Below are 17,186 nucleotides of genomic sequence, written 5' to 3'. Positions count from 1 at the left end.
CATTCATATTCTCTGCTGCACTATTGTGTTTTTTTTGTCTTTTCAATATATACCTGGATGTGAGTGCGCTCCCGATCACCTGCCTTTTTCTTTCTTTCTGTGTGTGTGTGTGTGTGTGTGTGTGTGTGTGTGTGTGTGTGTGTGTGTGTGTGTGTGTGTGTGTGTGTGTGTGTGTATATATATGCCTAACACATGCAGATGAGCATACAGCTATATTTGCATATTTGCTTTCCTGTGGAGGGTTTTTGTCACTTTTTTTACTCACCATAACTTAACTCAGTATTATGGTTTAGCCTATCCCATAAGCCTCTCTTGCATTCCCAGTAAAATCAACCCCACACTGATGAGACCCATCAAGGTCGAAACAGCTGTCTGTGGGTGGTTTTCTGGGTGTGCACCTTAACCCTGGCTGTGCTCAAAGCTGTGACCATGCAGCAAGCTTAAGCCTATAGGGAACCATGTTAAAAATGGTTATTGAGGCAAAAAGTGACACTGTGTGCTCATTTGCATGTCATTTCCCAGAATCCCTTGCTGCAGTGGAAGTGCTGTATGCTGGGTGATGATGGGGAAAGGCGGGGTTGCAGACCTGCCTGAGACATGCAGATGAGCATACAGTTATATTTGCATATTTGCATATATATATATATATATATATATATATATATATATATATATATATATATCCAAACGGTTTAACTAAATGACCCTAACTCACGAGAATACTAACAAAGTCTTTAACGGTGTATTTTGGCACATTGGACGGTCTCTTTGGCTTTTCTTGTATAGATTCAGTGATCTATTCATTCTGGAAGTCTAACTCTGTCTCACACTCCAAACCCCGCAGCCGGTCTCTTACTGACACCCTAACGCCCCTCCTGCTGAAGGTAACGCCATGTCGTGCGCCATTGTTTTGAAACCCCATGTAGTAACTCCGATGCGACTCAACTTTAGAACAGAGGCATCTCAAAAAACAAAGTTAAAAACGTACGCGTTTTATTGATTTTAAAAGCTTTCACTGGGAGAGAATTGAAAACATTTGCGCCGGTAAAAACGCAAGAGTCGCCGTTACCGAGCGCTGCCCGCCGCTGCCGCCGCCGGGTAATACGCATTGTCCGGAAACGTCGTTGCGTTTCAAAATGTCCTTCTAATAAAAACGGAATTGGAAAGGAGTTGTGGGTTAAGGTGGCATTTAACCCACGCTTCCCCAGCCCGGAAAGCGTACATGTTGCAGGCGTATAATGGCGCCAACAACTAAGGCGGACCCTCGCCCTCAAAGTCTGTCTCCCCCCCCCCCACCTCCTTCATGGAGCGGTCAGTCCCCTATAAGAGCCACATCCATCAATTCGTCATCTTCCCCCATCAGGAAGCCGGGGCTGGGCCGAGCGCTTCTGTCCGATGACATCATGGAGCCGCCCCCCATGGCCAACGCGGGATCCGAGGAGATGGGCGACTTGGACCAGCTCTCCGGCTTCATGCTGTAGGACTTCTTCTTCTCCCGCTCTCTCTCTTTCTCCTTCAGCCTCTTCTTCTCCTTCTTGTGCTTCTTGTGCTTCTCCGCGCTGTACTCGGGGGGCGCCCGGCTGCCCACCCCGCCGCCTCCTCCTCCGTCGTCGGAGCTGGGGCTGTTCTGGTAGGACTTCTCCGCGATGGAGGAGCCCGACTCGCTCTCGCTGTCCAGGTTCTGCGGGGTGTACGCCGGCGACTTGTTGTGGCTTGGGGAGCAGCGCTCGTGCTTCGGGGTCGAGCCGCTGATCAGAGGTGACCCGTAGCTTTTGGGCATCTGCGGCCTCAGCCCCTCTCCGCCACCCTCCCCGGGCTTCTGCAACGTCACCTTGGCCTTGATGCTGGGCGACCCTCCGTCGTGTTTGCTTATAATAATCTTGGCCACTCCGGTGCTCCCTACGCCGCCCTTGGGGTCCCCCCCTCCTTTCTTGGAGGAGTCGGACTGACCCCCGGAGACCGACACTTTTGACTTGTCCTTCTCGCTCTTCTCCCGCTTCGCTGGGAACTCGCCCCCCGCCAGGCCGTGGCTGGGGTTGCCCGAGCTGCTGCTGCTGCCGCCGCCGCCTCCTCCTCCTCCGGGACCGTCCATGGGGTCTTCGGAGCCGGACCCTCCCGTGCCCACGCCGTGTTTGAGCTTGTCGATGACGGCCGTCAGCGAGGGCTTCTTGTTCCTGCTGGGGGACTTCCCCTTGGAGCTGCCGTGAAGGTTTTGGGACACGTTGGAGCCCCCGGAGAAAGACGATGAAGACGACGAAGAAGATGACGACGAGGAGGAGGACGAAGAGGAGGAGGAATTCGGCTTTTGGGAGAGAGACCCCGAAGACACCAGCCCGGATGAGGACTTCATGGCAGAGTTAGACCCTCCCCCCGATATGTGGGAACCCCCAGAACCCATGGGCGACTTGGCTTTCGAAGAGGGTGGCGTCCCTGGCATGGGTTTCATGGGCGAGGAAAGCTTGTCGCTGCCACCGGACGGTCTGGAGTGGGAGGGGGAGATGTTGGGTTTGGTCAGGGACGGGTTCATCAGCACCGAAGGCTTCCCTTGGGGTTTGGTCTTGCTTCCCCCGGAGCCGCTGCCACCGCTGGCCAACCCGTGCTTGGTGATGGGGGAGGACCCCTGCTTCCCGAGGGACTGAGCGGTGCTTTTGGACTGGCCGCTCCCCGCCCCACTCTGCCCAGAGTACATCCCGCCTGCCCCGCCGCCGCCGCCCCCCATCTTCATCCCGGACGACCCGTCTGACTTGCTGCCCTTGATCTTCCCGGAGGCCGACGACGAGTGGCTGTGGTGACTCTTGCTGCCCGATGAGCCGCCGCTGGTGTACTGGCTGTGGGAGGACGGCTTCCCCGCTGTCATCGTGCCCTTGGGGATCTGGATGGTGATCTTGGGGATGGGGGGGGTGGCCATGCCGGGAGGGGTCTGTGACCTACCCGACGTCCCCGGTGACTTCGAACCCCCCGTGCTGGTTGGCGGGGTGAAAGGGCGGCTGGAGGAGGTGTGCGAGGGCGACTTGCCGTCCGGCTCGGCCTTCTTGCGCTTGGGCGGCTTGTCCTTGCCCTTGCCATCGCTGGACGGCGTGCGGCTGCGTTTCCCGGACTTCCCGTCCGGCCCCGCTCCCTGCACCCCGCTCGCCCCTCCCCCCCCCGCCGTTGCCGCTCTCCTTCCCCCTCTGCTTAGGCGGCCTGTCCTTCCCCGGCTCTCCGCCCAGCAGCGGGCTCTGGCTCCGGCTGTGTGTTTCCAACACATCCGGCGCCCCCAGGGTTTTGCCGCCGCCTCCTCCTCCAGAGATGATGCTGAAGTCCACCGTGTCGGCTGCCAGCCCTCCCTTGTACTTGCCCTCCCCGCCGTCCGCCGGAAGCCCAGCCACCACCCCCCCCAGCGCCGCCAACCCCTTCTCGTGGAAGTCCTTGAAGTCGTGGTCGCCGCTGTGGCTGCTGTCGTCGTAGAACTCGTCGTTGAAGCCGCTCTGGCTCTGGCTGTTCAGCAGGTCCGGGTTGAAGTCCACGCCGGGGAAGAAGTTGTTGGAGGAGTCGCTGTTGGGGCTCCCGCTGGCCTCCGCGATCAGGTCGGCCGCGTCCGTGTACGCGTCCGTGTCTCCCCCGCCGCCGCCCCCCTGGAAAACGTCCGTGTCGAAGAGGGCGCTCTGGGAGTGTCCCGAGCTGGAGGAATCCCGGACCGGGGTGCCCATGGTGGGACAGTCCTCCCCGGGCCCCGGCAACTTGGACGCTTCTTCGGCTATGTCCGATAGGATGTCGGTGACGTCCGGTAAGATTGTATCGGTGCTCGGCAGCCTCACCATTCTCTGCATGCCGGGCTGGGCGTGGGGCATGGTCTGCTGGTACACGGTTGGCGGTGTGCCGCACTGGCTGGGCGCCGGCGTGATGTGGGGCGTGTCCAGCGCGTCGCCCGCCATGCTGACGTCGAACATGGGGTTCTGCGAGTCCACGTCCATGGAGAAGAGCTCCCTCTGGAAGTCGTCCTCCGTCTGGTTCTTCATCTTCTCCGTCCCCGTCCTCGGCCTCTTCTTCTTCGGCTTCCCGGCGCCCCCCGAGGGCCCCAGGTCCGTGCGGGGCGACCCCGAGGAGTTCTGCCTCTCCAGGGGGCTGCTGCCGTACAGGGTGGAGAAGTCCTGCGCCGGGTTGTCCTTCAGCAGGTTCATCAGCATGGGGTGGTTCTTGGTGTTGCTGGCCGGGGAGGAGACGGGGGGCGGCGTGTGGTGGGGGGGGGGTGGGGCTGGAGCCCACGGCCCCCCCCACGGCGCCGGATATCTGCAGCAGGCTGGTGAGGATGGGGTTCTGCGTCACTTTGCTGAAGTCCTCCCCGTGGCCGGCCGAGTCGTGCCGCTCCTTCATGCCCATGCTGAAGAGGGCGCTGATGGGCCCCGCGGGGTACGAGTTGGTCGGGGTGGTGACGCCGCTCAGGGAAGCGGAGCCGGGGGTCATGCCGTAGCCGGGGCTGCTGGCCGGCGGCAGGTTCTTCTTCACCATGTCCTCCACCGTCTCGGCGATGAGGGACAGGGCCGGCGTGTCGGCCTGGATGGTCTCGGCCTTCCGGCGGATGGCTCGCATGGTCACTGGGATGGACATGCACCTGCGGGACAGGAAGTGGGGGGTCAGCGAAGGTCATGTGTAATATAATGGACAGGAAGTGGGGGTCAGCGAAGGTCATGTGTAATATAAAGGACAGGAAGTGGGGGTCAGCGAAGGTCATGTGTAATATAAAGGACAGGAGGTGGGGGTCAGCAAAGGTCATGTGTAATATAAAGGACAGGAGGTGGGGGTCAGCGAAGGTCTTGTGTAATATAAAGGACAGGAAGTGGGGTCAGCGAAGGTCATGTGTAATATAAAGGACAGGAAGTGGGGGTCAGCAAAGGTCATGTGTAATATAAAGGACAGGAAGTGGGGGTCAGCGAAGGTCATGTGTAATATAAAGGACAGGAAGTGGGGTCAGCGAAGGTCATGTGTAATATAAAGGACAGGAAGTGGGGGTCAGCGAAGGTCATGTGTAATATAAAGGACAGGAAGTGGGGGTCAGCGAAGGTCATGTGTAATATAAAGGACAGGAAGTGGGGGTCAGCGAAGGTCATGTGTAATATAAAGGACAGGAAGTGGGGGTCAGCGAAGGTCATGTGTAATATAAAGGACAGGAAGTGGGGGTCAGCGAAGGTCATGTGTAAAATAAAGGACAGGAAGTGGGGGTCAGCGAAGGTCATGTGTAATATAAAGGACAGGAAGTGGGGGTCAGCGAAGGTCATGTGTAAAATAAAGGACAGGAAGTGGGGGTCAGCGAAGGTCATGTGTAATATAAAGGACAGGAAATGGGGGTCAGCGAAGGTCATGTGTAATATAAAGGACAGGAAGTGGGGGTCAGCGAAGGTCATGTGTAATATAAAGGACAGGATGTGGGGTCATCGAAGGTCATGTGTAATATAAAGGACAGGAGGTGGGGGTCAGCGAAGGTCATGTGTAATATAAAGGACAGGAAGTGGGGGTCAGCGAAGGTCATGTGTAATATAAAGGACAGGAAGTGGGGTCAGTGAAGGTCATGTGTAATATAAAGGACAGGAAGTGGGGGTCAGCGAAGGTCATGTGTAATATAAAGGACAGGAAGTGGGGGTCAGCGAAGGTCATGTGTAATATAAAGGATAGGAAGTGGGGGTCAGCGAAGGTCATGTGTAATATAAAGGACAGGAAGTGGGGGTCAGTGAAGGTCATGTGTAAAATAAAGGACAGGAAGTGGGGGTCAGCGAAGGTCATGTGTAATATAAAGGACAGGAAGTGGGGGTCAGCGAAGGTCATGTGTAATATAAAGGACAGGAAGTGGGGGTCGGCGAAGGTCATGTGTAATATAAAGGAGAGGAAGTGGGGGTCGGCGAAGGTCATGTGTAATATAAAGGACAGGAGGTGGGGGTCAGCGAAGGTCTTATGTAATATAAAGGACAGGAAGTGGGGGTCAGCGAAGGTCATGTGTAATATAAAGGACAGGAAGTGGGGGTCAGCGAAGGTCATGTGCAATATAAAGGACAGGAAGTGGGGGTCAGCGAAGGTCATGTGTAATATAAAGGACAGGAGGTGGGGGTCAGCGAAGGTCTTATGTAATATAAAGGACAGGATGTGGGGTCATCGAAGGTCATGTGTAATATAAAGGACAGGAGGTGGGGGTCAGCGAAGGTCATGTGTAATATAAAGGACAGGAAGTGGGGGTCAGCGAAGGTCATGTGTAATATAAAGGACAGGAAGTGGGGGTCAGCGAAGGTCATGTGTAATATAAAGGACAGGAAATGGGGGTCAGCGAAGGTCATGTGTAATATAAAGGACAGGAAGTGGGGGTCAGCGAAGGTCATGTGTAATATAAAGGACAGGAAGTGGGGGTCAGCGAAGGTCATGTGTAATATAAAGGACAGGAAGTGGGGGTCAGCGAAGGTCATGTGTAATATAAAGGACAGGAAGTGGGGGTCAGCGAAGGTCATGTGTAATATAAAGGACAGGAAGTGGGGTCAGTGAAGGTCATGTGTAATATAAAGGACAGGAAGTGGGGGTCAGCGAAGGTCATGTGTAATATAAAGGACAGGAAGTGGGGTCAGTGAAGGTCATGTGTAATATAAAGGACAGGAAGTGGGGGTCAGCGAAGGTCATGTGTAATATAAAGGACAGGAGGTGGGGGTCAGCGAAGGTCATGTGTAATATAAAGGACAGGAAGTGGGGGTCAGCGAAGGTCATGTGTAATATAAAGGACAGGAAGTGGGGGTCAGCGAAGGTCATGTGCAATATAAAGGACAGGAAGTGGGGGTCAGCGAAGGTCATGTGCAATATAAAGGACAGGAAGTGGGTTACACGCGGTAGTTCTTCGGGACCGCGCAATGGGAGAAGTAATGATTTCGTTACCCTTCTCCCACCCTGTCCTTATCAGACAGCAAACACAGGTAAGGGGAGTGGGGAGGGGGGATAGAGGGGGCATTGCCTGGGCAAACTCTTGTTGATCACACACAGTTAAAAGGGAGCAGCCCGAGGCAAGTTTGCCCCTAGGAGGGACTGACCCCTTAACCCTGTCACTGCCATTAGTACACTTTGCCCCTAGGAGGGACTGACCCCTTAACCCTGTCACTGCCATTAGTACACTGTGCCCCTAGGAGGGACTGACCCCTTAACCCTGTCACTGCCATTAGTACACTTTGCCCGTAGGAGGGACTGACCCCTTAACCCTGTCACTGCCATTAGTACACTTTGCCCCTAGGAGGGACTGACCCCTTAACCATGTCACTGCCATTAGTACACTTTGCCCCTAGGAGGGACTGACCCCTTAACCCTGTCACTGCCATTAGTACACTTTGCCCCTAGGAGGGACTGACCCCTTAACCCTGTCACTGCCATTAATACACTTTGCCCCTAGGAGGGACTGACCCCTTAACCCTGTCACTGCCATTAGTACACTTTGCCCCTAGGAGGGACTGACCCCTTAACCCTGTCACTGCCATTAGTACACTGTGCCCCTAGGAGGGACTGACCCCTTAACCCTGTCACTGCCATTAGTACACTTTGCCCGTAGGAGGGACTGACCCCTTAACCCTGTCACTGCCATTAGTACACTTTGCCCCTAGGAGGGACTGACCCCTTAACCATGTCACTGCCATTAGTACACTTTGCCCCTAGGAGGGACTGACCCCTTAACCCTGTCACTGCCATTAATACACTTTGCCCCTAGGAGGGACTGACCCCTTAACCCTGTCACTGCCATTAGTACACTTTGCCCCTAGGAGGGACTGACCCCTTAACCCTGTCACTGCCATTAGTACACTGTGCCCCTAGGAGGGACTGACCCCTTAACCCTGTCACTGCCATTAGTACACTTTGCCCGTAGGAGGGACTGACCCCTTAACCCTGTCACTGCCATTAGTACACTTTGCCCCTAGGAGGGACTGACCCCTTAACCCTGTCACTGCCATTAGTACACTTTGCCCCTAGGAGAGACTGACCCCTTAACCCTGTCACTGCCATTAGTACACTTTGCCCCTAGGAGAGACTGACCCCTTAACCCTGTCACTGCCATTAGTACACTTTGCCCCTAGGAGAGACTGACCCCTTAACCCTGTCACTGCCATTAGTACACTTTGCCCCTAGGAGAGACTGACCCCTTAACCATGTCACTGCCATTAGTACACTTTGCCCCTAGGAGGGACTGACCCCTTAACCCTGTCACTGCCATTAGTACACTTTGCCCCTAGGAGGGACTGACCCCTTAACCCTGTCACTGCCATTAGTACACTTTGCCCCTAGGAGAGACTGACCCCTTAACCCTGTCACTGCCATTAGTACACTTTGCCCCTAGGAGGGACTGACCCCTTAACCCTGTCACTGCCATTAGTACACTTTGCCCCTAGGAGGGACTGACCCCTTAACCCTGTCACTGCCATTAGTACACTTTGCCCCTAGGAGGGACTGACCCCTTAACCCTGTCACTGCCATTAGTACACTTTGCCCCTAGGAGGGACTGACCCCTTAACCCTGTCACTGCCATTAGTACACTTTGCCCCTAGGAGGGACTGACCCCTTAACCCTGTCACTGCTATTAGTACACTTTGCCCCTAGGAGGGACTGACCCCTTAACCCTGTCACTGCCATTAGTACACTTTGCCCCTAGGAGGGACTGACCCCTTAACCCTGTCACTGCCATTAGTACACTTTGCCCTTAGGAGAGACTGACCCTTAACCCTGTCACTGCCATTAGTACACTTTGCCCCTAGGAGGGACTGATCCCTTAACCCTGTCACTGCCATTAGTACACTTTGCCCCTAGGAGAGACTGATCCCTTAACCCTGTCACTGCCATTAGTACACTTTGCCCCTAGGAGAGACTGACCCGTTAACCCTGTCACTGCCATTAGTACACTTTGCCCCTAGGAGGGACTGACCCCTTAACCCTGTCACTGCTATTAGTACACTTTGCCCCTAGGAGGGACTGACCCCTTAACCCTGTCACTGCATTAGTACACTTTGCCCCTAGGAGAGACTGATCCCTTAACCCTGTCACTGCCATAAGTACACTTTGCCCCTAGGAGGGACTGATCCCTTAACCCTGTCACTGCCATTAGTACACTTTGCCCCTAGGAGGGACTGACCCCTTAACCCTGTCACTGCCATTAGTACACTTTGCTCCTAGGAGGGGCTGACCCCTTAACCCTGTCACTGCCATTAGTACACTTTGCCCCTAGGAGGGACTGACCCCTTAACCCTGTCACTGCCATTAGTACACTTTGCTCCTAGGAGGGGCTGACCCCTTAACCCTGTCACTGCCATTAGTACACTTTGCCCCTAGGAAGGACTGACCCCTTAACCCTGTCACTGCCATTAGTACACTTTGCCCCTAGGAAGGACTGACCCCTTAACCCTGTCACTGCCATTAGTACACTTTGCCCCTAGGAGGGACTGACCCCTTAACCCTGTCACTGCCATTAGTACACTTTGCCCCTAGGAGAGACTGACCCCTTAACCCTGTCACTGCCATTAGTACACTTTGCCCCTAGGAGGGACTGACCCCTTAACCCTGTCACTGCCATTAGTACACTTTGCCCCTAGGAGGGACTGACCCCTTAACCCTGTCACTGCCATTAGTACACTTTGCCCCTAGGAGGGACTGACCCCTTAACCCTGTCACTGCCATTAGTACACTTTGCCCCTAGGAGGGACTGACCCCTTAACCCTGTCACTGCCATTAGTACACTTTGCCCCTAGGAGAGACTGACCCTTAACCCTGTCACTGCCATTAGTACACTTTGCCCCTAGGAGAGACTGATCCCTTAACCCTGTCACTGCCATTAGTACACTTTGCCCCTAGGAGAGACTGACCCGTTAACCCTGTCACTGCCATTAGTACACTTTGCCCCTAGGAGGGACTGACCCCTTAACCCTGTCACTGCCATTAGTACACTTTGCCCCTAGGAGGGACTGACCCCTTAACCCTGTCACTGCATTAGTACACTTTGCCCCTAGGAGAGACTGATCCCTTAACCCTGTCACTGCCATAAGTACACTTTGCCCCTAGGAGGGACTGATCCCTTAACCCTGTCACTGCCATTAGTACACTTTGCCCCTAGGAGGGACTGACCCCTTAACCCTGTCACTGCCATTAGTACACTTTGCTCCTAGGAGGGGCTGACCCCTTAACCCTGTCACTGCCATTAGTACACTTTGCCCCTAGGAGGGACTGACCCCTTAACCCTGTCACTGCCATTAGTACACTTTGCTCCTAGGAGGGGCTGACCCCTTAACCCTGTCACTGCCATTAGTACACTTTGCCCCTAGGAAGGACTGACCCCTTAACCCTGTCACTGCCATTAGTACACTTTGCCCCTAGGAGGGACTGACCCCTTAACCCTGTCACTGCCATTAGTACACTTTGCCCCTAGGAGAGACTGACCCCTTAACCCTGTCACTGCCATTAGTATACTTTGCCCCTAGGAGAGACTGACCCCTTAACCCTGTCACTGCCATTAGTACACTTTGCCCTTCGGAGAGACTGACCCCTTAACCATGTCACTGCCATTAGTACACTTTGCCCCTAGGAGGGACTGACCCCTTAACCCTGTCACTGCCATTAGTACACTTTGCCCTTCGGAGAGACTGACCCCTTAACCATGTCACTGCCATTAGTACACTTTGCCCCTAGGAGGGACTGACCCCTTAACCCTGTCACTGCCATTAGTACACTTTGCTCCTAGGAGGGACTGACCCCTTAACCCTGTCACTGCCATTAGGTCACTTTGCCCCTAGGAGGGACTGACCCCTTAACCCCGTCACTGCCATTAGTACACTGTATATACGCACACACAAACACGCACACACAAACACGCACACACGTGCACACGCACACACACGCACACGCACGCAATATCGGTACCTCTGGACCACCTTGGTGATGAAGTCGTCGGTGCAGATGAGGGCGTCGGACGGCCCTTTGTACAGCTTGCAGGACACGTGGCTGGAGTCCTGCACGTCCATCACAACTGCAGGACAGAGGGCGGGAACGGCCATTACCCGCTGTGCCCAGGTCACCTCTCACCCGCACTGCCCCGCACTGCCCCACACTGACCCGCACTGACCCGCACTGCCCCGCACTGCCCCGCACTGCCCCGCACTGCCCCACACTGACCCGCACTGCCACACGCTGTCACACACTGTCACACGCTGTCACACACTGCCACACACTGTCTCACACTGCCACACACTGTCTCACACTGACCCGCACTGACCCACGCTGTCACACACTGCCCCGCACTGCCACACACTGCCACACACTGCCACACACTGTCTCACACTGACCCGCACTGACCCACGCTGTCACACACTGCCCCACACTGACCCGCACTGCCACACACTGCCACACGCTGTCACACACTGACCCGCACTGTCACACACTGCCCCACACTGCTCCACACTGCCACACACTGCCACACGCTGTCACACACTGACCCGCACTGACCCACACTGACCCACACTGTCACACACTGCCCCACACTGCCCCACACTGCTCCACACTGCCACACACTGTCCCACGCTGCCCCCACTGACCCATGCCTATCACAACTGCAGGACAGAGGGCGGGCACGGCCATTAACCGCTGTGCGCAGGTCACCTCTCACCCGCACTGACCCGCACTGTCACACACTGACCCACGCTGCCACCACAGACCCACACTGTCACACACTGCCCCACACTGACCCACGCTGCCCCCACTGACCCACGCTGTCACACACTGCCCCACGCTGCCCCACGCTGCCACACACTGTCACACACTGTCCCACGCTGCCCCCACTGACCCACGCCCATCAGAACTGCAGGACAGAGGGCGGGCACGGCCATTACCCGCTGTGCGCAGGTCACCTCTCACCCGCACTGACCCGCACAGTCACACACTGTCACGCGCTGTCACACACTGACCCGCCCTGCCACACACTGACCCACACTGCCACACACTGACCCACGCTGCCACCACTGACCCACACTGTCACACACTGCCCCACACTGACCCACGCTGCCCCCACTGACCCACGCTGTCACACACTGACTCACGCTGCCCCACGCTGTCACACACTGCCCCACACTGACCCACGCTGCCCCCACTAACACACACTGACCCACGCTGCCCCACGCTGTCACACACTGTCCCACGCTGCCCCCACTGACCCAGGCCCATCACAACTGCAGGACAGAGGGCGGGCACGGCCATTACCCGCTGTGCGCAGGTCACCACTGACCCGCACTGTCACACACAGACCCACACTGTCACACACTGACCCGCACTGCCACACACTGACCCGCACTGTCACACACTGACCCACACTGTCACACACTGTCACACGCTGTCACACACTGACCCGCCCTGCCACACACTGACCCACACTGCCACACACTGACCCACACTGACCCACGCTGCCCCCACTGACCCCCACTGCCACACACTGACCCACACTGCCACACACTGACCCGCACTGCCACACACTGACCCACACTGTCACACACTGCCCCACACTGACCCGCACTGCCACACACTGACCCGCACTGACCCGCACTGCCACACACTGACCCGCACTGCCACACACTGACCCGCACTGTCACACACTGACCCGCACTGTCACACACTGACCCGCACTGCCACACACTGACCCACACTGTCACACACTGCCACACACTGACCCACACTGTCACACACTGCCCCACACTGACCCGCACTGCCACACACTGACCCGCACTGCCACACACTGACCCGCACTGTCACACACTGACCCACACTGCCACACACTGACCCGCACTGCCACACACTGACCCGCACTGTCACACACTGACCCGCACTGCCACACACTGACCCACACTGTCACACACTGCCCCACACTGCCCCACACTGCCCCACACTGCCCCACACTGCCCCACACTGCCCCACACTGCCCCACACTGCCCCTCACAGACCCTCACAGACCCGCCCTGAGCTGCACTGACCCGCCCTGCCTCGCGCAGTGTATGTATGTGCGTGTGTGTATATATGTGCGTGTGTATGTATGTGCATGTGTGTATGTATGCGTGTGTGTGTATATATGTGCGTGTGTATGTATGCGTGTGTGTATATATGTGCGTGTGTATGTATGCGTGTGTGTGTGTATGTATGTGTGTGTTGCGAGTTTTGCACGTACCACACACGAGCGAGTCGTTCACCGGGTGCTGGAAGGAGACGCTGAAACAGGAGTCAGAGAGAGGAGACACCTCAAACTGCAGGAGCCCCGGGGAGTCTGGGGGAACAGGCACCAAGGGGGTTACACACCCACACACACTGTACTCCCAGCCCCGCAGGCACCAGGGGGGGTTACACACCCACACACACTGTACTCCCAGCCCCGCAGGCACCAGGGGGGTTACACACCCACACACACTGTACTCCCAGTCCCGCAGGCACCAGGGGAGTTACACACCCACCCACACTGTACTCCCAGCCCCGCAGGCACTAGGGGGGTTACGCACCCACACACACTGTACTCCCAGCCCCGCAGGCACCAGGGGGGTTACACACCCACCCACACTGTACTCCCAGCCCCGCAGGCACCAGGGGGGGTTACACACCCACACACACTGTACTCCCAGTCCCGCAGGCACCAGGGGGGTTACACACCCACCCACACTGTACTCCCAGTCCCGCAGGCACCAGGGGGGTTACACACCCACCCACACTGTACTCCCAGCCCCACAGGCACCGGGGGGGTTACGCACCCTCGGAGCGGGCGCTGCGGTATAGGGGGGCAGTGTGAGCACGTACCCTCCTTCAGCACGGTGCGCTTGACGCAGCTGCCGATGAGCGTGTTGCAGGCGATCTGGTGCCGGATGAGGCTCAGGATGGCGGGCACGCGCCCGGGGTGCTGGAACGGGATCTTACTCAGCAGCGCCCCCTGCAGGCTCCTCCCGTCGGGCAGCGGGGCGTCTTTATTCAGGAAATAGCAGTGCTGCTGCCCTGGGAGAGACTGGGGGAGGACACATTATACCGGGGCCTCCACGTGGCCTCTACTGGGGACCCGCGCGGGGCCTCCACATGGCCTCTACTGGGGACCCGCGCGGGGCCTCCACGTGGCTCCTCTACTGGGGACACGCGCGGGGCCTCCATGTGCCCCTCTACTGGGGACCCGCGCGGGGCCTCCATGTGCCCCTCTACTGGGGAACCGCGCGGGGCCTCCATGTGCGCTCTACTGGGGACACGCGCGGGGCCTCCATATGCCCCTCTACTGGGGACCCACGCGGGACCTCCATGTGCCCTCTACTGGGGACACGCGCGGGACCTCCATGTGCCCCTCTACTGGGGACCCGCACGGTACCTCCATGTGCCCCTCTACTGGGGACCCGCACGGTACCTCCATGTGCCCCTCTACTGGGGACCCACGCGGGACCTCTATGTGCCCCTCTACTGGGGACCCGCGCGGGGCCTCCATGTGCCCCTCTACTGAGGACCCGCGCGGGGCCTCCATGTGCCCCTCTACTGGGGACCCACGCGGGACCTCCATGTGCCCCTCTACTGGGGACCCGCGTGGGACCTCCATGTGCCTCTCTACTGGGGACCCGCGCGGGACATCCATGTGCCTCTCTACTGGGGACCCGCGCGGGACCTCCATGTGCCCCTCTACTGGGGACCCACGCGGGACCTCCATGTGCCTCTCTACTGGGGACCCACGTGGGACCTCCATGTGGCACCTCTACTGGGGACCCGCGCGGGACCTCCATGTGCCCTCTACTGGGGACCCACGCGGGACCTCCATGTGCCTCTCTACTGGGGACCCACGTGGGACCTCCATGTGGCACCTCTACTGGGGACCCGCGCGGGACCTCCATGTGCCCCTGTACTGGGGACCCACGTGGGGCCTCCATGTGGCCCCTCTACTGGGTACCCGCGCAGGACCTCCATGTGCCCCTCTACTGGGGACCCGCGTGGGACCTCCATGTGCCCCTCTACTGGGGACCCACGCGGGACCTCCATGTGGCTCCTCTACTGGGGACCCGCGCGGGACCTCCATGTGGCTCCTCTACTGGGGACCCACGCGGGACCTCCATGTGCCCCTCTACTGGAAACCCGCGCGGCCTCCATGTGCCCCTCTACTGGGACCCACGCGGGACCTCCATGTGGCTCCTCTACTGGGGACCCGCGCGGGACCTCCATGTGCCCCTCTACTGGGGACCCACGTGGGACCTCCATGTGCCCCTCTACTGGGGACCCGCGCGGGGCCTCCATGTGCCCCTCTACTGGGGACCCACGCGGGACCTCCATGTGCCCCTCTACTGGGGACCCGCGTGGGACCTCCATGTGCCTCTCTACTGGGGACCCGCGCGGGACATCCATGTGCCTCTCTACTGGGGACCCGCGCGGGACCTCCATGTGCCCCTCTACTGGGGACCCACGCGGGACCTCCATGTGCCTCTCTACTGGGGACCCACGTGGGACCTCCATGTGGCACCTCTACTGGGGACCCGCGCGGGACCTCCATGTGCCCTCTACTGGGGACCCACGCGGGACCTCCATGTGCCTCTCTACTGGGGACCCACGTGGGACCTCCATGTGGCACCTCTACTGGGGACCCGCGCGGGACCTCCATGTGCCCCTGTACTGGGGACCCACGTGGGGCCTCCATGTGGCCCCTCTACTGGGTACCCGCGCAGGACCTCCATGTGCCCCTCTACTGGGGACCCGCGTGGGACCTCCATGTGCCCCTCTACTGGGGACCCACGCGGGACCTCCATGTGGCTCCTCTACTGGGGACCCGCGCGGGACCTCCATGTGGCTCCTCTACTGGGGACCCGCGCGGGACCTCCATGTGGCTCCTCTACTGGGGACCCACGCGGGACCTCCATGTGCCCCTCTACTGGAAACCCGCGCGGCCTCCATGTGCCCCTCTACTGGGGACCCACGCGGGACCTCCATGTGGCTCCTCTACTGGGGACCCGCGCGGGACCTCCATGTGCCCCTCTACTGGGGACCCACGTGGGACCTCCATGTGCCCCTCTACTGGGGACCCGCGCGGGGCCTCCATGTGCCCCTCTACTGGGGACCCGCGCGGGGCCTCCATGTGCCCCTCTACTGGGGACCCGCGCGGGGCCTCCATGTGCCTCTCTACTGGGGACCCGCGCGGGACCTCCATGTGCCCCTCTACTGGGGACCCGCGCGGGGCCTCCATGTGCCCCTCTACTGGGGACCCGCGCTGGGCCTCCATGTGCCCCTCTACTGGGGACCCGCGCGGGGCCTCCATGTGCCCCTCTACTGGGGACCCGCGCGGGGCCTCCATGTGCCCCTCTACTGGGGACCCGCGCGGGGCCTCCATGTGCCCCTCTACTGGGGACCCGCGCGGGACCTCCATGTGCCCCTCTACTGGGGACCCGCGCGGGACATCCCTGTGGCTCCTCTACTGGGGACCCGCGTGGGACCTCCATGTGCCTCTCTACTGGGGACCCATGCGGGGCCTCCATGTGCCTCTCTACTGGGGACCCTCGTGGGACCTCCATGTGGCCCTCTACTGGGGACCCGCGTGGGGCCTCCATGTGCCCCTCTACCCGCGCGGGACCTCCATGTGCCTCTCTACTGGGGGCCTGCGCGGGGCCTCCATGTGCCTCTCTACTGGGGACCCGCGCGGGGCCTCCATGTAGCCCTCTACTGGGGACCCTCGTGGGACCTCCATGTGGCCCTCTACTGGGGACCCGCGCGGGACCTCCATGTAGCCCTCTACTGGGGACCCGCGTGGGGCCTCCATGTGCCCCTCTACTGGGGACCCGCGCGGGGCCTCCATGTGCCCCTCTACTGGGGACCCGCGTGGGGCCTCCATGTGGCCACTCTACTGGGGACCCGCGTGGGGCCTCCATGTGCCCCTCTACCCTCCATGTGGCTGCCCCTGAATTAAATAGAGACAGTCAGGCAGAGAGAGAGACAGGCACAGAGAGAGAGACACGCAGAGAGAGAGAGACCGGCAGAGAGAGAGAGACCGGCAGAGAGAGAGAGAGAGAGACAGGTAGAGAGACAGGCAGAGAGACAGGCAGAGAGAGAAAGACAGACAGAGAGAGACAGACAGAGAGAGAGAGACAGGCACAGAGAGACAGGCAGAGAGAGAGAGATAGGTAGAGAGAGAGACAGGCAGAGAGAGAGACATGCAGAGAGAAAGAGACAGGCAGAGAGAG

The 17,186-nt window shown here is 58.9% G+C and overlaps 1 protein-coding gene across 1 annotated transcript in view; it reads right to left on the bottom strand.

Annotated features, from left to right (window-relative positions):
* Window positions 1-976: 976 nt before the first annotated feature.
* LOC142477155 (mediator of RNA polymerase II transcription subunit 1-like) overlaps window positions 977-17,186 on the bottom strand; it is a gene marked incomplete at its 5' end in the record, with an annotated part of 30,254 nt that continues 14,044 nt past the window's right edge. Inside the window, 6 exon segments of the mRNA XM_075582203.1 lie at window positions 977-3,143; window positions 3,145-4,226; window positions 4,228-4,591; window positions 10,894-10,999; window positions 13,181-13,276; window positions 13,798-13,999. Of these exon segments, the coding sequence (XP_075438318.1) occupies window positions 1,313-3,143; window positions 3,145-4,226; window positions 4,228-4,591; window positions 10,894-10,999; window positions 13,181-13,276; window positions 13,798-13,999 (3,681 nt within the window).

Source organism: Ascaphus truei, unplaced genomic scaffold (assembly GCF_040206685.1).
Source record: "Ascaphus truei isolate aAscTru1 unplaced genomic scaffold, aAscTru1.hap1 HAP1_SCAFFOLD_2029, whole genome shotgun sequence".
In the NCBI taxonomy this organism is placed as follows: Eukaryota; Metazoa; Chordata; class Amphibia; order Anura; family Ascaphidae; genus Ascaphus; species Ascaphus truei.
Note: the sequence above shows the minus strand (reverse complement) of the source record. Positions and strands in the feature narration are given on the sequence as shown.